General features: G+C 40.1%; 1 protein-coding gene across 1 annotated transcript in view; it reads right to left on the bottom strand.

Moving 5' to 3' along the window:
- Positions 1–21,363, bottom strand: part of DNAI1 (dynein axonemal intermediate chain 1) — a 139,793-nt gene that overhangs the window by 89,632 nt on the left and 28,798 nt on the right. The window contains exons 10-12 of the mRNA XM_066338637.1: positions 18,405–18,492; positions 17,447–17,564; positions 15,175–15,218 (exon numbers count right to left, since the gene is read on the bottom strand). Of these exons, the coding sequence (XP_066194734.1) occupies positions 15,175–15,218; positions 17,447–17,564; positions 18,405–18,492 (250 nt within the window). The remainder of the gene's footprint in view (positions 1–15,174; positions 15,219–17,446; positions 17,565–18,404; positions 18,493–21,363) is intronic.

The raw sequence follows: 21,363 nt of genomic DNA, 5'->3' as shown, positions 1-21,363 counted from the left end.
GGCTCTGAAGTCAGTCTAAGCAACAAATAGATAACTGCTGCTCCTGGATGAAAGAGAAAGGCAACTGAAAATTATTCACTTCTGGGAGAAGTGCAATACAGGTTACCCACCATGTAACTATTTCTATCTTAACACTTCCTGCAAAGTATGTTTTATCTGGAGGCGGGCTGGAACTTCTCATTGGTTTCCTTGTATCTTGTAAAGGCTAGATGCCATAGCTACAGCAGAAAGGGCTTCAAATTAACAGTAGAAAGCTGACCTCTGGTGTTGGGAACAGGGATACTGATAGAAAACAGCAAGGAAGCGAGGCTGCTGTGCTCCTGAGCGCTGCCTCACAGTCTGTGCAGCTCTCCAATAAGACTCATTCACTAGCATTCCTTCGGGCAAATGAACAAAACCAGCTGATGAATGAAAGCAACAGGCTACAGTGCTTGGCAGGAGTGTTGCTTACTGTTTTCATTTCTATGCTTTCATATCAGATCCTCCTCCACAAAGCTTCTAATCAACCAATGCTGTAAAGCAGAAAATTAATGGTTTCCTTTACGGAACTGCCTCAAGATGCCAGAGAGTACAATGGAATTGTTTATAAATATTTGATTAGAAAAAGCCAGTAAAAATGGTACGAACTAATGCAAGAATTAACACTGTGCCACTACCCAATGGGATATTTATAGTACTGAGGTGATGCCACCCACCATTAACACATGTGGTACAACCCCAAACACATCATGAGTGACTCTGCCCATACAATATCAAGATTCAGGCAGATCCAATCTTCAGACATCTGATTGACAGCAGCTACCACAGTTTTCAGAGGATACACTGGGTACTTTCTCCTACTCCATCTCTGCAGAGCACACAAAAGGGAGAGTGCTGAAGCATCTTCAGAGTCTTTATGTAAACCCTCAACCTTAATTTTTCCAGTCAAAACAGGGATAGTTCTCAGGGTTAGAAAGAACCGTCCTTCCCTGGGACTCAGTGTCCTTTGAAAATTCCCCCAAGGGGTAGCAAAATGCTTGATGGTTCATTAGCCCACGCATGCTCCTCTGTGGATGTTTTAATACAACAGACTCCTACTTTGAAGAGGTGTTCCCTTCCAGGACTCTCTGTCTTTATAGAGGGACATCAGTAGGGCTGTGATGAGCTTCAAGCTGCTGTGCATGCACATTCACACAAGGAATTAAAATAACCCTGCAGCACAGCCATGGGGAAGGAGGCTCTTCTCTGGGAATGATGCATCCTCTTACTTGCCTACCTGGCTGAAGTGGGAAATCCCTCATCTAATTCCCAGTCCAAGGTCTGTCCCTGCACTTCTGAATTTCAGCTTTGGAGCTATAACAAGTCCTCTGGCAAAATGTGCCAGGTGCACTTGTGCAGATTTTTGCTCCAGCAAGTGAATCTGAGAATGTTGAGACAAGCAGCTTAAGAGGAGATGAGGGCCTATCCTCTTGAGCTTTAAAACACTGATTTAAAAATGTCACTCATTTGTCAGAAGACATCAGGGAGAATTAAGCCTCTCCTGATATAAGCAAAGGCCCACCACAGCCTGATTTTTTAATAATTCTTTAAATTCACACTTGTTGTATGAAACCAACACTGCAATAGCCAAAGGCTAAAGTTGAACCAACATGCTATTAAAAAGATCTTTTCAACAAACAAGAAAAAAGTTTATCTTGTAATGCAAAAGGCAGACACTATCAAATACCTTCACAATTAACAGAAATTAGATACAATGTCATAGCCAAATACTCTAGTAAACCTAGGCATGAAATTCAAATAGAGTCTGGCAGTACTTTATAGAAATTGCCTGAATGATATCTCCTACTCAACACAGAAAATACCAGTAAGAAGTGGTATTACCCTCATCACCCCAACTGGCAAAAAGCTTCCACTGCCCAGTTATCTCAGACATATCTCAGTGGTTTTCAGAATTCCCGACCTGCAGCTATTTGCTGAAACTTCTTTCGACTGCTGAACTTTTTTTCACTTCATCTGGAAGCCACATTCTGCCCTTTCTCTTAACTAATCCTGCAGTTATGTAAATACGTGTACTAAGTAAAAGACAAAATGCATGATTAATAGTGCAAATACAACCCAGGGCATCTTGGAGAAAAGCTGATGATTCAAGAAATCATAGAATTCAAACTGGGAAAACAATAGCTTGTTAAAATGTGAATCAGCTGCTTCATTTGTAAATTAATTGAGATTTTGTTTTGGTGGCACCCACCTTGAAAGTCCAGTTGAATGAATTTATACACTGCACCACAACTCAAGAAATAGAATTACAGTCTTAATATTCAGGCTGGGACTTCATGCTGTCAGCTGTTATAACATATGCAAGAAATGATAAGAATTTGTTTCAAAGAAGAAAAGGAAATTGCAATTTCAGAGCATGCTGTGAAGCCTGGAAGGATTAGAGGCTGTCAGAGATCCTGCAGTACAAGAGACATTTAGGAAGAAACTAAGTTCTGATGCCTTTAAAATATCTTTAGAAGATCCCACTGGGGCTTGGGATTTGGATGGAAATTCTGAAAACTCCTTTGCAAATCTGAAAATGTATTTCAAGCTTGCCTTTACAAAACTTTTTTTTTTTTTTCTCAGTGGGAATACAATTTTGGAAAATTACATTAAAAAGACATAGATAATTCAGCCACAAGAGCAATTTAATATCATTACAGACAAACTGAGGTGCTTTAAAGGTGGACTAGACCCATGACTTACTGAGAATTTCCTATTGTATTCTAGGGATCAAAGTGGAGCTGTGAGCTGCTGTCTCAGGATACATGAAATGCAAAAGTTGCAAGCCATGAGATTTGTAAAGGCCCAAGCCCACTGGGATTTAACTAAGGTCACAGAACTCCATTTTTGGGGGGGAAATCACTGCCTCTACTTTCTGAAGTGACACTGCTTAGAGGGTCATGCAAGGAGAGAGAGAAAAGCTGCTACAGGGCTGCCAGTATGCTGATATCTGGAGTGTTGCAATAGCAGGAAGTTTTCTTTTCAAGTCTCAGCTTTAAACAAAGTTCTGTTTCTGCTTTGTTTCAGACCAAAACACTGCTATCTCTCATGGCAATAAAGGAAGGCTTTAAAACAAACAGATTCCATCTTGAAATTATAGAGGGCAAATAAAAAAAAATAGTCTTTCAATTAATCACTAATCTCATAATGCCTTGTCATCTCTGAATCATCCGATATGGCAATACCATGCCATACGCAAGGAAAAATTTCCTAGCTACCAAACAGAATTTACCTACTCCGTGAGAGACAAACTTTCTATGCTTGTAAGTATCACTTTTTCCCCTTGTAGTTCCTCCTGTTTTCTCACTTTCATATGTCAAATAACTCTGCTGAAGACATCATAAATCTTTATACTGTTTGCAAAACAATTTAAAATATATTATTTTTATCATAGACAAGAAGATAAGTATTCCATCACTCCCTATGTTGTTAATTTCTGTCCTGATTTAAGGCATTTATGAAAAGCAATAACTAATAGTTAATGTACTTGTTAAGTTACTACATAGAAATACAGATATATTTTGCCTGTAGTGTTTTGCAACAAAAACTATTTACATACACAGTCTTGCTTTTAAGGGTGGCTATTGTGTGCAGTATAGCAAGGGGCAGATCAAGAAGATGCACAGAAGATATTTTGCATGCTTTATTATATGCATTCTTATTGATTATTTTCTGCACTATAACATGACTCTGGGGTGTTACTAACAAAAGTCTTGCTGAAGTTGAGGTAGACAATATCCACTGCTCTTCCCTTATCTATCGAGGTAGCTGTTTCATCATAGAAGGCAATCAGGTTGATCAATCATTATCTACTCTTTGTGAATCCATGTTGACCACTCATGACCACCTTCTTGTCTTCCACGTGTAAGAGACAGCCTCCAGAATGGGGAGCTCCACCATCTTTCCAGGGACTGAGGTGAGGCTGACTGGCTGGTAGTTCCCTGGGTCCTCCTTCTTGCCCTTTCTGAAAACTGGGATGATATTAACTTTCTTCCAGTTCTCAGGCACCTTTCATGACTGCCACAACCTCTCAGAGATGATTGTGAGCAGCCTTGCTATGGTGCCCATCAGCTCCCTCTGTGCTTGTTGATGCATTCCATTAGGGCCCAGGGACTTGTGCATGTCAACATCACCTAAGTGTTCTCTAACATGATCAAAGGAAAGCCTTGATTGCAACTTTACTTTATACTGATCTTTTGGGTCAGAGATCCCTGAGGACTATTCTAGTCAATGAAGACCAATGCAAGAAAGTGTTCAGTAACTCTGCCTTGCCTGGACTCCCATGCCAGCTTCTCTCCACCATTAAGTTACAGGCCCACATTATCCTTTGTTTTCCTTTTGTTATTGTTGTACTTCAAGAAGACCTTCTGGTTTTTCTTGACATCTTTGGCTAGAATTATTTCCAGATTTGCCTTGGCCCTCCTTATCTCATTTTTACTTATTCTGTTAACATTTCTATATTCAGTCTGAGTGGCCTCTCCCTCCTTCCATCTCCTGTGTGTTTTCTGCTTATGCCTGAGTAATGACAGGAGCTCTTTAATGATCCACATAGGCCCTCTCATCTACTTTGCCTGCTTTCTTGCACATTGGGATGCACTGTTCTTAAGCCTGGGAAGAAATGATCCTTGAATATCAACCAACTTAGACTCTTCCCTGCAGAACCTGTTTCCACATAATTCTTCCAAGAAGACTCTTGAGATCTCCCTCCTACTTCCAGGGAACCACTTGTCAAACTGCAGCCACCACACAGGGATTCACCACTGAAGTACCTCCTTAGCTTGAAAGACTCTGAATGCAACTGAACAATGCAGATCACCCAGTCGTATCTAAGCCTGCAACAGCAACCTTTTAAACAAACATAACACTATACTGCACAAATTATTTATATGACTGAGTTTTTCAACAGCAATGCTTCACTACAGTGGCAGGACTCCCGTAGTCATGACAGATTAACAATAGTTCTATCTTCTTAACAAGGATTTAAAAACTTTTGAGCATTAATAGCTGATTAACCATAGGAAAGTATGCATTCACTGATAAATAAACCTTACAAAGCCAACAGCATTTCTTATCTGTGTGGCTGGTTTCATGACCACAGCTGCATCTGACAAATGGAGCAAATGAAAAAAACATCTCAAGGTCACTGGATCCAGAGCTTTTTCTTGGGGGGCAACCAGAACAAATCCGTTGCATACTAAACTCTCCCTTAAATGAATACATATGCCTGCACAAGCCCTAAACAGATCTTACGCCTCCTGGTTCACTTCCGGAGCACTGTAGAGGCTAAACCAATCAATTAATTGAGTTTTCCATTACAGGGAGTCTCTGGGATTCCTCTGAAGAAAGTGACATACAAATCTGAATTATTGTAAGGTAAAAAAAAAAATTAAAACAATTATTTTTTGTGAATCTATAGAAGTTACCAAACCTCATCCTCAAAGTTCTACTGCAAAGAGAAAAATGAAGGCTGTATCTTTGGTCTTACTACTGTTATCTCTCAAATACAAGTCAAAGCACTCAGATTAAGAAATCTGCTTTGTACGCTGTACCAAGGTTTCAATTATGAAATATAAAGCATAACAGGAAGGGAAACAAAAGGAAACAAAACAAAAGGAAACCAAGCCCTTTAAAAGTGAAATGGAAATATAGTTAAGTATCTGGCATGAGTAAATACATTATAGTTAAGTAACGCTGGGTTGTGTTTTACCCAGATTTTGCTTTGCTATTTATTGACCTAAAATTTGGATTATCAGAGAAACAAGTCATGTGTCAGGGTTGGTTGCAGAAATCACTTGCTATTCCCTAAGAGATAGGGAGCTGATACCCAAGCACAATAACATAGCAAGCAGTACAGCAGCTCTGATGTACCAAGGCTCATCCCACTGCTCTTGAGAAGATATGATAGTGAAGATGGTCATGACGACTATAGCCTCAGGGCCTGACAAATTTTTTGCTACTTAGACTAGAGTGTGAGAAGTAGAGTTGATTCTAGAACTTTTGCTATGGAAAAGTCAAGCTGTGGTGAAAATGTAACCTTAGTATTTGGAAGAAATGCAAAATAAAAAAGCAAATAGTGTTTACATGATAGAACACAGGCATAAGAACACCTGTGTGGGGGGAAACAAGTCTTTAAAATAAAGCAAAAACTGATCCTTTTAAGAGAGAGTGTTTAGAACTGTTTTTTCTGTTCTCAATATTTGCTGACTGTCTTCTCCTACTGAGTCAAGGGGTGTCTCAGTAAAGATGGTTAGAAAGCCTTCCACAGATTTTCACCACAAGACCATCCCCTTGACATCAATGACAAAGAGAGTTAACCTGTCTATCCTTGGATTCTGCTGTGCAAATGCTAAGAAAAGAATTCCCACAGTAACTTAAATGGAGCCATTTCCAGACAGAAAGCTAAGAAAGGAAAGGTGTCAGACTAATTTTATTGAACAGCTAAGACTTTATGGTACACAAATATTTCATCTCCTGTGGATAAGGATGCACAAATCAAACTAACTGGGCTACACAGAGAGGTACTGTGGTGGAATTTAATGGCTTGCAATGCACTTGAGACACAATAGGATGGTTCAGCAACTCTTTTGATCCCCATGCTCTAGAAAATCTGTTAATACATCTTTTTTCCCAAACATGCCAACAGAGCTCTTTACTATTTCATGCATAACAAAATGCTACAGCAAAAGTTAATATTGTGAGTTGATTGAAAATTACATGTATTAAAAGGTTAAGGCTCAGAAAAAACAGGCTAAACTCACAGAATTTATATTACAAATCAGTAATTAAGTCTCCAAATTAAATTCATCTTTCATACGATTCACCTAATGTATTATGGTTATTAGGTTATATTTACTAAGAGTTGATAGTCTTTCTTTGATAGAAAGACAGGTAATTTCCCTCCCTGCCTATGTGGTAAGAGATATTCAGTGTTTGGAAAACAGATTTTAAAGTGTTATTTTCAGTAATTATGTTTAATTGACCACCATTGATTATCTCAATAAACGGGATGCATGATAGCTTAATTTTCTAACACTGATTCCACTAGGGAGGTTTTCCGAAGACTGTCAGACCATGGGGGAGTATATAAATGTTTTGCAAATGAACTTCAAAGCATCCAACAGGAGACAGTGCAGAAAGAAGCCCCTAAAAAGGTTAGAAGAGTGAATAAATTAGACTCCTGAAGAATATAAGATATCAAGGACACATGGTTTCTCTACTTTAAATCTTTACATGAAGAAATTGTATCTGCAACAGACTAAAACTTCAGAGAAAAATATCATATCTAAAATTTCCACATTTTACACTTTGCAGAAGATGGTAATTTACCACATGCCAAAATTAATTGTTCTAAATTGCTCATCTGCTGTTAAGAGCCACACATTGTCTGGCCTGATTCATGTAGCTCCAGCTTTTCTTTGATCTTGTTACATCATTTGTCGGCCAGATTAAAGATCCCTTTGTTACATGATCTGCCTTCCCAATACAGGGAGTTAACAGACCACAATCCAATGACTCAATAAGGTTTTTTTCTGACAAGCTTAACAAACGGAATTCCTTAAATTTGTTTCCCAGGTCAGTTACCCTGCTCTTAGATCATTCTTTCTTTTTTGAACCCTTCCCAGTTTGTCACCTTTCTCGTTGGCATGTCACCAGTGATGAGCATGCCTTTCCAGGGTAGTCATTTCAGCATTTAATCAAAAACTGCACTTAAAAGTTCTTTCAGCCCCTCAGTTCCTTTGCAACTCTTCTTCTCTATAGATCCATGGAATTCTGATGAAGTTCATTCATTGAACAAAACTTTTAAGAAATCATTGCTCTTGAAAATACAGTTTCTCTCTATATGTGTACACAGCTTGAATTTTTTTGAACACCATAACATAGAATGATGCCTTGTATTCTGCTACAAATGTGATATAAATTGCTCTTTGAATGGTTGTTCCATTTCTTGACACCTCCCAGATATTTGTCTCACCAAAACTTTTTTGTCAGCAGTAATTTCATGGATAAAATAATAGGTTAGCATTAGACCTTGTTACTAATGGCTTTTGACATGCTTGCCTTAAAGGCATCTGATTGCTACATTTTATTTCTTATTTTATTCCAGCAGCCTCTTTTAATTAATACAATGTATTAATGGAAAATTCCTTTCAGCTTTTAAAAGTCACATAGCACAAACAGCACTCTTAAATTAGTTCACAGCAAGCCCCAGTCCTCCTGAGTGTTTCTTTTTGATTGTGGGGATACTCAGTGCCCATACAAATGTTGTTCAGCAATTCATAAATAAGACTTACCAATCCCCTTTTAATTCTTCTCTCTGCTTATTCTACCTATGCTTGTTTTCTGTATTGTAATAACCCCTTACAGTAGCAATTTAAATATAATCAGTTAAAATCACTGGCGACTGTGCAATTATTATGTTTTATTTCTGCTTGTCTTCTTTTTTTCTCAACATAGTTTCAATACTGATATTTAGATATCATTAACTCATGTACCAACCATTAATAACTGGCATCACAAGCATTTGCAAAAGTCTTTTCAATTTACAGTACAAATATCCAAAATATCAATAAAAATACATTCACAACAAAAAGGAAACACTCAGACTTTATGGTGGTACAGTACATTTCTCAGTCCTGTTACCAAAAACAGAGAGACTCATGGGTCTTTTACCATTGAAGATGTACTTATCAACTTGCACACTGGTGACATGACTGATAGAATCTTGACCTGAAGTGGCGTATCGTATGAATCAATACGACATGAATCAATATGACATGACTGAATGAACATGAAGGCATTTTCCCAAAGCTGGAATCTGTTACAGCGTATAAACAGCAAACTGAATCCAGACTGCAACATGAACTTCTCTTTAAGTGAGGTGTGCGGGCTACGTGAACCTCTATCAGCCTTTTATAGTATTTGACTCAGAAAACTTCAATAGCTTCGCTGTGGGGTCTAAAAAGTCTGACAGTCTGACAGTCTGTACCTGATCTAGCACACAGGCCATTATGTGACTGGGAACATGCCAGCCCCTCCTCTCCAGAGCAGTCCCTTCACATGAATTGCATGTACACACAGCCTCATCCTAGACAATGAATTTCATCCGAGCAATATAAAATGTTTTTTTCTGTCTGCCAAGGTCTTAAATCTCTTTTCCCAATATAAAAACAAACTCATGTAGCTTAGAGAAAGATTAGTAGGGATTTCTGCTCCCATGAGTCTTCTCTGCCTGTTCCAGGAACATAATTTAAATACATAAACTTATTGGAAGAGACTTTCTGAGAGCTGTTTCAAAGATCTGAATTTTTTAGGCAGTATTCAATCCTCTTGGTGCTTTTAGTTAAAGCTCTTTGGTCATTCATCAGAAAATACCAAATTTAACTGCAGCTTGTTATGTAAATCCATTCCGGACTATGTTCCACATCCTGCATCACAACCTTTAAATCTATCACTGCAGAGAAGAAAACAAGTAAACATCTGGCACATTTTGTAACACTGAGCCTCCTTAAGTCCACAGCCTATACTGTTAAATCAAAGTTTTTAGGCTTTCCAGTGTTCTACTTCTCAAACGTACATTTCTGTCCTGGTCACAAGGCTTGCCTGTCATCTACAGGGCTATGCTGTCAATGATGATAGGAATTATAGTGCATGAAATCATCATTAGGTGGACTAAGTTTAGACGTCAAACCATCTTTTAAATAAAGTATTATCTTGCATGGAGATGGACTAATAACTTTCTGAAATTATTTTCTGTTCTATTTTTATGATTTTCTAAAGTATCAAAGAGCTTGGCTCCCTAAATATCCTACTGGACAAAATGTCCAGTTTGCAGTTACATAATTACATCATGCAATGGGTGAGCACTGGATGATGTATAGGACACAAAAGGTAGTAGTAAACGGGATTACATTAGGCTGATAGCTGGTCACTGGTGGGATTCTGCAGGGCTCCATCTTGTGCCCAGTGCTCTTCAATGTCTTCCATAAACAACTTGGACATAGGTGTCAAAAGAATATTAAGCAAGTCTGTCCATGATACTAAATTGGAAAGAGCTGATGTCTCCCTCAAAGGCAGAGAGGCCCTGCTGAGAGACTTGGACACATTAGAGAGATGTGCAATCAGCAACCATATGAAGTTTAACAAAGACAAGTGATGGATTCTGCACCTGGGATGGGACAACCCTGGCTGTACAGAGATGGGAGAATGAGATGAGGAAAGCAGTGCCAGGGAAAGGGACCTGGGGGTCCTGGTTTATGAGAAGTTGGACATGAGTCAGCAGTGCCCTGGCTGTGATGGACATCCCTGGACAGGAGGGACATCCCTGTCCTGGGGGGCATCAGGCCCAGCCTTGCCAGCTGGGCAAGAGAGGGGATTGCCCTGCTTTGCTCTGTACTGGAGCAGCCTCACCTCGAGTGCTGGGGGCACTTTTGGGTGCCACAACAGAAGGACATAAAGCTATTAGAGAGTGTCCAAAGGAGGGCAACAAGGATGATGAAGGGCCTTGAAGGGAAGGCACGTGAGGAGTGGCTGAGGTCACTTGGTCTGTTCAGCCTGGAGAAATGGTGACTGAGGGGAGACCTCATTGCAGTTACAACTTCCTCATGAGGGGGTAAGGAGTGGCAGGCACTGATCTCTTCTCTGTGACCAGTGGCAGGACCTGAGGGAATGGCCTGAAGTTGGATATCAGCAAAACATTCTCCCCCTAGAGGGTAGCTGGACACTGGAACTGGCTTTCCAAGGAACAGGTCAAGCACCAAGCCTGACAGAGCTCAAGAAGCATTTGGAAAACACTCACAAGCACACAGTGGGGTTCTTGGAGATGATCCTGTGTAGAGCCAGGAGTTTGGTTCAATAATCCTTGTTGGTTCCTTCCATTTCAGGACATTTTATGATTCTGTGGTTCTCAACTGTTATTTCCATAATTTGACTGAGATTGCACAGAAAACTTGAAGGATTTATTTACATTTCAAGAGCAGCTAACAAGGAGTTAATATGAATTAATGATCACAGACCTTATCTTTATGCAGTGTGGGCTTCCTTCAGTGTAAGGACTCCAATCCGACTGAATTATCTCACCTATTATCTGGATCCCTAGACCTAAGGAGAGGGTAAATGTCCTGTCAAAACTGCCATCCTTCTTGTCAGGATGACTGATAGAAAAACTGTGCTAGCAAAAGTATGAATGCATTCATTCAGCCTCCAGTTAAGTATATAATAAGATTTGATTTTAACTTACATGGCATTGAATCAGCAGAGCTCACATTAACTGGATTAAAAAATACTTCACTATCAGAGCCTAAATTTTTGCTGTTTACAGCATTAGCATGTGTGCTCCTTTGGGAAAATGCTCTCAGAGACAAAGGACTGAATGAGAGCTGGAAGACATTTAGAGACATTTTTCTTAGGGCGCAAGAGCTCTCAATCCTGATACTCAAGAAGTTGGGATGGGGAGCCAAGGCTTAGCCATCATCATCAGAATAATCTCTTCGGCCCCTGTCTCCTCAATGTTTAGCACCTTCCATCACATTTTATGTTGACTGATGATCATTTCTTGGAGGCCAAGGAAAACATGGACCTGTTGGAGCGAGTCCAGAGGAGATCACAGGCATGATCAGGGGGCTGGAGCATCCTCACTACAAATACAGGCTGAGAGAGTTGGGGTTGTTCAACCTAAAAAGGAGAAGGCTCTGGGAAGACCTCACTGTGGCCTTCCAGTACTTAAAGGGGGCTTATAAAAGTGATGGAGAGTGACTTTTCATGTAGGCAGACAGTGACAGAACAAGGGATAACCTAGTTAAACTGACAGTTTATATTCGATATTAGTAATACATTCCTTACTGTATAGATGATGAGACAATAGAACAGGCTGCCCAGAGAATCTGTGGATATCCCATCCCTGGAAGTGTTCAAGGACTGGTTTGATACCCTGAGCAACATGACCTAGTGGGTGGCATTCTTGCTGGCGGCAGGGAGATTTGAATTGAACAACCTTTAATGTTCCTTCCAACTCAAACCACACTATGAATCTATGATGCCTTACCTGTGTCTCTCAAATTCGTATTTGGCTAAAAAATATTTTGCTAGAAAACAAAGTATTTGGACTATAATAAGTCTCTTGAAACAGATTGTGTACAAATCTACGTGGTGTAACATGAAGCTCATCTGAGTTTTTATTAAATATTTTGAGTGAGTAGTGGATTGGGAATTCACTACCAATTATTTTTTCCACTATTTGTTTTCTAGATAGAGGGAAATGAGGCGTCTTCTAGAAAAAGAGGAAGCAAATAGCATTATCTCCATGCATATCTCCTCTCAGTCCCTGCAGAATTACTTTTTCCCTAGTGAGCTAGTTCTACTCTTAATTTTCTTGATTCTAGTCTAATTCAAGTGCCTGATTCTGAAAATGCCTATGAAGTAGAGAGGCAAACAGGATGAGGCAGTACCTTGCTATAAAAGCCACTTGGTTCATTTTCTCCTCTCTCTATTCCTTCTGAAGCACCCTAAGCATGTCCTATTTGGGAATATCCTTATTGAAGTGACCAACTATCCTTCAGCTTCACTCAGTGCAGGGCAGTAAATAAAAGATTATCCATGGTCATTGGGCAGTTCATTTGAGAAATGGGAAAATACAAGACTGTCCAGTAAGTATGCCCAATCTCCCTGTATTTACCTGTCTCTATGTTACTGGAGAATGCAACCAGAGCTGTTCCATGTTCTGTGTTCCACCACTACTCTTCAGGGAGCTTCACAGAGCCTCAGGAAATCTAAGAGTCAGCTCAGCTTCATGAAAGCTCTGGTCTGGATTTGACACTGATACAGTTTGATCACAAAGTTGCAGCTACCCTTACTTTGGATGCAATCACTCCAGTGTAAGGACTCTGTGCCAGCATTACTTATACTGATTTTATCCTAGAAAGCTAGAACAGTACGTGTATCCTTACGTGCTTTGCTTCTGCCTATATGAAGCCCCATTTCAGACTGTGAAGAACTGAGCAGGTATCTTTGCCAAATACCTCAGATTGCCAGTGCTTTGTGTGTGAGTCCATACTCCTCACGCATCCTTGTGAGTGGCAAGTTACATCCATTAAATCCAAAGAAACTCTGACATAAAATACATTAGCCATAGAGACAATGTTTTTCCCTACTCAGTTTGTGTGCTGACAGTTGGAGATGCACATAAAGAGCCATCTCTGAAGCCCGTCAGAGGCACAATTGCTTTTGGAACATCGATTGAGGGGAACTGGCAAAGACCTGAGCTTGTATTCGTAGTGTTCCCAGCAAGGCAGAACACAAGCCCAACACCCACTAGAGGCTCTTTGAACCCTGCACTGCAAGCTGTCAGTGTAGCCAGAAACTTAGCAATCTCATTTATACAAAGAAAAAAAAAAAAAAAAAAAAAAAAAACAAAAACAAAACAAACAAACAAAAAAAAAACCACCAGAAAAACAGCTCCTTCTCATGGGAATAAAAATTAGTTCCAGGCAAGCAGCATAAACCCTAAATTGTAAATTATGATGACAATATTTCCTTGTTCAGAAGAGCCTATCTCATGCCAAAGAAACACGGTTAGCCTCAGAAACCCCATCCAAATAAATCACTGGAGAAGACTACAGAAATACGGTACAAAAGCAAGGGAGAGGCTAGGGCCCTCTCTGTAAAGGAAGCACCCACTACTCTGGAGTAGTGTCAACCCACAATAAACAAAGGATCTTTTGTTTCAAAAAGTACACTTCAGGCAGTAGGACAAATGTGTTACTTGTATTTTGGCAGTGTTCCCAAATGCCTGCTGCACAGAAGACTAGTGATGTAATTATGGCCACACCAGACTCCAAGATATTCCAGTTGTAACTGTAGGACCATTTCCTCTGGGCTGGATTTATCTCACCTCACTTTGGTCATCTAAGAGATAAATAAGCATTCAGGCTAGGTGCCTGGCTGAGACAAGCTATGCTCACTGTCCTCTATAAAAATGGGATAAGAAGATTTCTGGCTCTCCTGTCCACTTACGTGGCAAGCCACTGAGTAAGAGTCTCTCTCCCTTTGCATCTCTATATTGCCTTTGGCACAATGGACCCTGGCAAAACTAACAAACTAACTTTTGCACAACCCAGAAAGCACACTGGTCTTGCCTAGTGAACAAAGTGTATGAAATTAGAACAATTGTTTGAATAGGTTATGCAGGGAGATTACCTTCCTTGAGCTTCTATCTTTCCTCTGCCAACTGGCTGGCAGGACAGCAGGAAGGCACTGCTAAATTCCCACACTCTCTCAGCACAGGGATGTAAGAACAATAAGATTTTGTCGTGCTGTACAAGGCAAGGACATTCTGAGCACTTCACATCATGCTTTCTTTTGCAAAAGCTGATTCTAATCAGCTCTTCAGAATAGCTGCTGCCTGCTGAATTAAAAAGAGTGTCAAGCCACTTTGGGCTCCTTGGCAAACTAACAAGAATATTTCCAGAGCTCAGATGGAGTGGAAGTCAAAAGAAAAATGTAAATTTAAAAGGAAAATGAAATTTTGCAATATTGCAAGCAGAGCACAGTCCTTACTGGTATAAATGAAGACAACCCATCTACTTCCATTGTCAGAGCACAGAAAAAGACACAAAAATGAATACATATTTGGGATGATACCAAAGATTCTTGTAGCCACTCTAGCCAAGTATCTTACATCAACATGTAGCAATTGCTTAAATTGAAAATGTCAGCAAATACAGCAAATTCCCTTGTATGTACTCAAGCTTCCAGCATCACAGATATCAACTTACTGAATCAGGTGGTTTATCCCTCCAGCACCAAACTGGTCTTCCATTAATCTATCTAAACTGTTTTGAAACCATGTGTGTTTGTGTTCTCCAGACCACAAAGAAAGGAAGAATAGTTTAGCAATTCCATTATGTATCACATTACCCTGTTCTAAATTTGGTTTAGTCCTACAATAATTGCTGTCTATGCCTATATATTTTTGAATGTTCATGTCATGGAATGGAAAGGCCTGATCCCTGTATTAAGTTAAATCTCAATTTATTGCTATGAAATTAGGTGAGTCCTTGGTATGAGATGCAATCTATGCTTCAGAGGATTGTCTGAATTGATCTCAGAGCACTTGTTAAATATTTTATATCTTTCAATGTTTCTTTTGCATTTAATACTTACAAGAGCCATACCCCACTGCAAATAGGTCCTTGTATTTTGGATTCCTGTAACAAGAAAATATATGTAAGATTGCATTTACTATCAACCATGTAGTTCCACAGCAATGCAGTGTTTCACACACTAGTTTTAGAGTCCATTCTCACAGGACTGCACTCAGTCTGAGGGCTCGCCCTTTGACCAATACACACTAGTAAAGTTTGTGAGTAACTTGTCCAAACCAATGATGCACAAAACAGCAGAACATCAGATGATCAAAACAGTAGATGGAAAAGATAAAAAATAGACATGTCAAGCTCCAGGATTTCTTGGCCTATCCATTTCATAGTTGTGGAAAGTTTACTTTTAAAAATGAAATGTTTCAGGAAAGTGAAAAAGCAGGAATATATTGGATCTCATCTTTCAGTGGCAAAAATTAAAGAGTTTCTAAGTCAATAAATTCACTTTCCCTACCTGCTATTAAATGATGAGAAATGCTTCCAGAGACAACTATCAGTTCATTAAATTCGTGATCACAACCACAAACCAGGAAGGGAAATTCCCTTCTCACTCAGCTGGTAAACAGAATATTTCCTGTGGCAAATACTGATAATGACTAATCAGCCATCTACTGTGTCTTCCGAAGTCCCTTTACTTGAAAAACATCTACCCTCTCTAAAACCCCTTCCATGGGTGGTAGGTTACTGTAGGTAGGGTTTCCATGGGATGAAGATCAGTACTGTTGTTATCCCTGAGCTCACACAGCACAACCAGTGGGTAACAATTCCCTGAAATGAACACAAGGAAATTATCTAATGAGTATTTTCTCTGACTTGCTACTGTGAATTGAAAAAATAAATCCACTTCTCTTTTCATTTCTCCTTTTTCATTTGGGCTAATACCTAGGAATCCAAATGCTCTTGTTCTTTTCACTAAATGCACCATCACTGCTAAAAATGAGAGAATAAAAATTGAATTAGAAAAGCTTGTTCCATAAAGCAATTTGGAGTTTTCAGTAATTTTTCTGTTATCATTTCCTGGAGACAAGTCGAACAGCAGTACAAATTACCTATTGAAGATGCCTTTTCTTCCAATTTTGCTTCCCATTTTTACTGTTATCTCTATTTCTCACACAACCGCATGCTTGATACTGTTTTACACAATACCACCATAGCTTGAAAGGCAGAAGACAACAATCCTGTCTCTCCATAGACTGTCCTTGTCAAGGCACAAACATGCTCAAACAAACAAGTAAGAGGAGGCCTAACTGCAGGGGAGCACAGAGTAGGGTCTGACTAGGTATGTCTCATGTGCAGTGCATGAGCCAAGCCAGTTCTGAGGAGGATCAAGCACATTAAAAAGTGAGAGTACTCATCTGTGTTACCAATAAGTGGAGTTTTTTCACAGTAATAACCATAGCAATAACACCTCAGAACAAAAGAGGGTTGATCAGGTATCAGTATTTGCAAGTATCAGGTATCAGTTATCAAGTATTTGCAAGTATCCTGATCATTTTTGGACTGATCAAATATGTAAAAGTGGTCTGCATGGCAAATGTCTTCTGCACTGAACTGTGTGAGTTCCGTGTGAGTTCAATACAGAAAATCCTCTCTTGTTTGGATGGGAAGCCATGTGAGGATTGGTTGAGGTCAGTAGGTCTGTTCAGCTGGGAGGAGGGGAGACTGAGGAGAGTCCTCATTGTAGTTAAAATGTCATTGTGAGAAGAAGAGAAGGGGCAGACACTGATCTCTTTTCCACGGTGAGCAATGACAAAAGCCAAGGGAATGGCACCAAACTGCATCAGGAGAGAGCTACGTCGGATCTTAAGAAAAGGTTCTTCACTCAGAGGGTGGCTGGGCATGAGAACAGGCTTCCCAGGGAAGCGTGCACAGCGCTGATGGAGTTCAGGAAGTGTTTGGTCAACACTCTCAAGCTCTTAGCAGGATTTTTGGGGCTGTCCTGTGCAGGGCTGATTCCTATAGTGTGCTGTCCAAAGATATGGCACATCTATCCCAGCTTTCCCAAGAAACGGCTCCTCTTTGCTCTGCTAAGTGCACTCACTTTTCCCCAGTGCTGCACTTTCTGCTGAAGGGCACAAGCCTGTCACATTCAGCCTTGCACAATCTTCTCTGCAACCAGAAGCACCAGACACACTTCAGTGCTGCCCAAGCAGCAGACTGTAATAAATCAAACCCATGTTCCCAGAGAAATCAGCCCTGCCTCATAAGATCCCATTACATTCAATTCCATTCCCCTATGCAACAGTCAAGATAAAGTTTGGAATGGAGAGACTTACCAGGAGATGGCAGTAACTGCAAGTTTCTTTGTTTTTTCATACTGGAATTTCCAGAGTGGGAGGAGGGTTCCTTCCTGGCCTCTGAATTCATCCGATGCATCCTCAAAATATTTAAAATCTAAAAAAAAAAAAAACCCAAACCAAACAAAAAACTCCAAAATAACCCCAAACAACAGAAACAACAACAACAAAAACCCAAAACAAAACAAAAACAAAAGAACAAAAACAAACAAACAAAACAAAAAAATATTCAAGGAAAAAGTCCCAGTATATAAATCAGAAATAAATCAGCACAGTTCAGTGTCAGGGAAGCTTTAAAAGACAATCCATTATGCTCACAGCCTCTGCACAACCCAACTGTTAGTGTAAAATCTCTCTCAGTTCTTAAGTCCTAACTCCAAACCAGCAACTCATCTCTTTAAATGCATTTTACCAAGTTCTCACATAGGAAGAATAAAAATCAAACTGATAATCAGCAGACAGAGGATTAACAAGAAAACTGAAGCCCAGAGCAAGGTGTCACCTCAGGCTACTCCCACAGCTAGATATGGCCCTTCAGGAGGAAGCTGAGCAGAGAGTGCAAAATGACATCAAGACTGATGTGTTGCTGTGGTTTGGTATGTGAGCAGGGATCAGCCCTGCTCTGGCTGCTGTCACCAGCACCTGCATCCAGGAGTGAAGTACCTGCTGAGGGAAGGAAGTGCTGCAGGGAGCGCAGTGCCCACCAGACCTGCTGTCCCCAGCCAGCTCAGAGTAGGGCTAATGTGGCATGCTTTTTGCATGCCCATGGTCTGATGTACTATTTGCCTTGTGTGAGTCAGCAGGTTCCTAGACCTGCTCATTTTATTTGTTTCTCTATTCTGTTCTGTTCTGTCTTGGCCTTGCTGTGGCTGTATGTACTTATTTGCAGGACTGACACTTCAGACTTGAGCTAGAAGCACCTCTCAGTGGGCCATACCTTGTGCAATGTCATCAAATGTGTTCAGGTTCACCATCCGTTCCGCTATTTTAGCAGCCTTTGCAACCTTGTTTAGAGAATCAACGTGCTGAAGAGAAAAGAAAGGAAGAGAAAATGTATTTCTTGTCTGTTTACAGGTGCCTCAGACCTCATGTGACTGAAAAACTTGAGTCCTTTGATCTTGAATACAGATTAATTTGAAATGTATCATACCAACATCTAATGATACAGTAATTTGAAAAAATGTAATTGCTTTATTATAAATTTAGCAAGATGCTATCCACAACTGAGCTGCAGTAACTTCAGTGTTTGTTCCTGATTCAGCTCAGTGCAGGTACTTAACTCTAAAGATAGATAAGAGTCTCGTCTTTCAAGGTAACTCCTGACAGGATGACCTAAAAGGACACACACGATTCCTACTCCATCTCACTGTGTCCATCAGATTTGGTGATGATATGAGAGGGGTTTGATCATGCACGAGCATTCTGTCATCTCCACCTGGAGAGCTCTAAGGTCTCATGCATGAAGTAAACACCACAGGATTTAGGAGTCCTTCAGTCAATCACTGGGTAATTCCAACCTCATCCATTCATACATCCAAGGACAAGTGGAGAAAACAGAGCCTAGCGGGGGCTGTGTGTCCATCAGCAGGTGGCTGTATGCTTGTATGCTTAGCTGACAGACCCCTGTGGCTGATCACCATACCTAAATAAACTCCATTCTCAACTATTTTTTGAGTGTGCTCTCTATATTCTGTGTGTGTGGATGCAACCACTAGTGAAATACAAACTCGACTAACAAGAAAGGAGGACAAGAAAGCTGGGTGCCAGCAGTGGGAAGGACAAAGCTTGAAAGTCCACAATGCTGGACCATATATGTATGATGTCATCACAGCTCTGTGCAATGATGTCAGGATGCCAAGGCATATACAAAGCGGTCTGAGAGCTTGCTGCTCCAAGTACCTGAATCCCCATCCACTACTGCTGCCCTAAAGCCCCACCAGTGTTTCAAAGCCTTTAATCTTCAAACCCCTGCTATGAACTGATGGCTGCCAGCATAGTAAGATTTCCTTCATAGTGACAACTCTGGAAAGAAACATGCCATCCTTGACACAGCTCAGAGTGCCCTGAATATAAAAAGAAAAAGTGAAATGGGTTGACCAAACTACACCACACATAGTCAGAATTAGGAACATGACTTCAGATTATGTGTGTCCAGTCCTCTGCTTCTTTCCTGGGCTCTGCAGAGACTCAAGGGAGATTGAGTCTCATTCAAAGAGCATGAAATTAATAGGGATACACAGAGATCAGAGGACAAAAGAGAAAAAAATTCTATAAACTGTTACATTTTTTTATAAATCCATGGTTTGCTTACACATCCAGTAATGTGTGCAGCCCACTTCTCCCATCCCAGAAAAAATTAAGCAGAACTTGAAACCAAGATCAGAGAAAGGCAGCAGATAAAGGCAGAGGAATCTGCCCCTCTGCTCTGCTCTGCTCTGCTCTGACCCACTGGACACTGCATCCGGCTCTGGCGTCCCAGCATAGGAAGGACATGAAACTGCTAGAGTCAGTCCAGAGGAGGCCATAAATATGATCAGGAGCTGGAGCCCCTCTCCTATTGAGATAGGCTAAGAGAATTTGGGTTGTTCAGCCTGGAGAAGAGAAGGTTCTGGTAAGACCTTAAAGCACCTTCCAGTGCCTAAAGAGAAGCCACAGGAAATATAGGAAGGGACTATTTATCAGGAAATATAGTGACAGGGTGAGGGACACTTGTTTTAAAATGAAAGAGGGTATATTTGGATTAAATATTATAAAAAAATTCTTTACCACGAGGATGTTGGGGCACTGGCACAGATTGTCCAGAGAAGCCGTGGACATCCCACCACCCCTGGATGTGTTCAAGGCCAGGTTGGATGGAGTTTTGAGCAACCTGGTCTACTGGAAGATACCCTACCCATGGTACAGTGGTTGGTATGACATGATGTTTAAGGTCCCTTCCAACCCAAATCATTCCATGAATTTATGACACTGTGATTCCACAAATTTTATTTTTGGGGATCAGTGGAAAGCAGGCTATAAATTAAAAAGAAACAAAACAAAAACCACAATGTCCTTGTAAATGCAGAAACAATATATTATTGATTTTTTTCTCCAAAACAGGAAACTCTCCAGGTAAATTAAAAAAGTTTTAAGTCAGCTAGTCAGCTTTTCTACCAGGTAGCTATTCTGTCAATAACACATACACGAATACATTTTTGACATTATAAGTGGATGAGAGTAAGCTATTTTCTCTTTGTATCCTGTATTCCATATGTATTCCATAACTATACTCATCTGTTCATTTTCACTCTTTGCTTTTAATTCTGATAAACTGAAAAGAGAAAATTGCAGACAGGCAAGTTGGTATCAACTCATGCACTCCTCAGGATGACCAGGAACAGGTGACCAACAATGTGAAAGTTAACTGCATTCTAAATTCACTTGTTATTTGAAAAATAATAGTAGCCATCATCCAAGAGCTTCCAAGTGATATTTGTGACACTGTCTCACCAGGCACATCTCAGACAGTAATAATGCTACCATGAGATAGACGAGTGAGATAGAGCCTCACATGATTCAGGAATGCACATTTCTCTGTCAAATATAAATTTTGTTTGGACTTCTTAGGACAATGATCAACCACCTCTAATTTCAGATGAGATTAGAGACTGTTCCACTGCAGAAAGTTCCTGCTTTAATTTCCTATTTTAATTAATTTTATTTATATTTTAGTTTTTATATTAATTATTTATTTATTAATTTTTATATTAATTGGTTGGCATCATCAGCATTTCTGTTGGCACTATCCTCTTCCTTAGTAATTCTCTCTCTCTCTTTCATTCAAATCAGAGTCCCTGCCTATCTTTGCATTAACAGACAAACATGCTAATATTTTCAAGTGTTGTGTATTCAAGCTT

Source organism: Sylvia atricapilla, chromosome Z (assembly GCF_009819655.1).
Source record: "Sylvia atricapilla isolate bSylAtr1 chromosome Z, bSylAtr1.pri, whole genome shotgun sequence".
Lineage (NCBI taxonomy): Eukaryota > Metazoa > Chordata > Aves > Passeriformes > Sylviidae > Sylvia > Sylvia atricapilla.
This window is presented reverse-complemented; position numbering and strand designations above follow the sequence as displayed.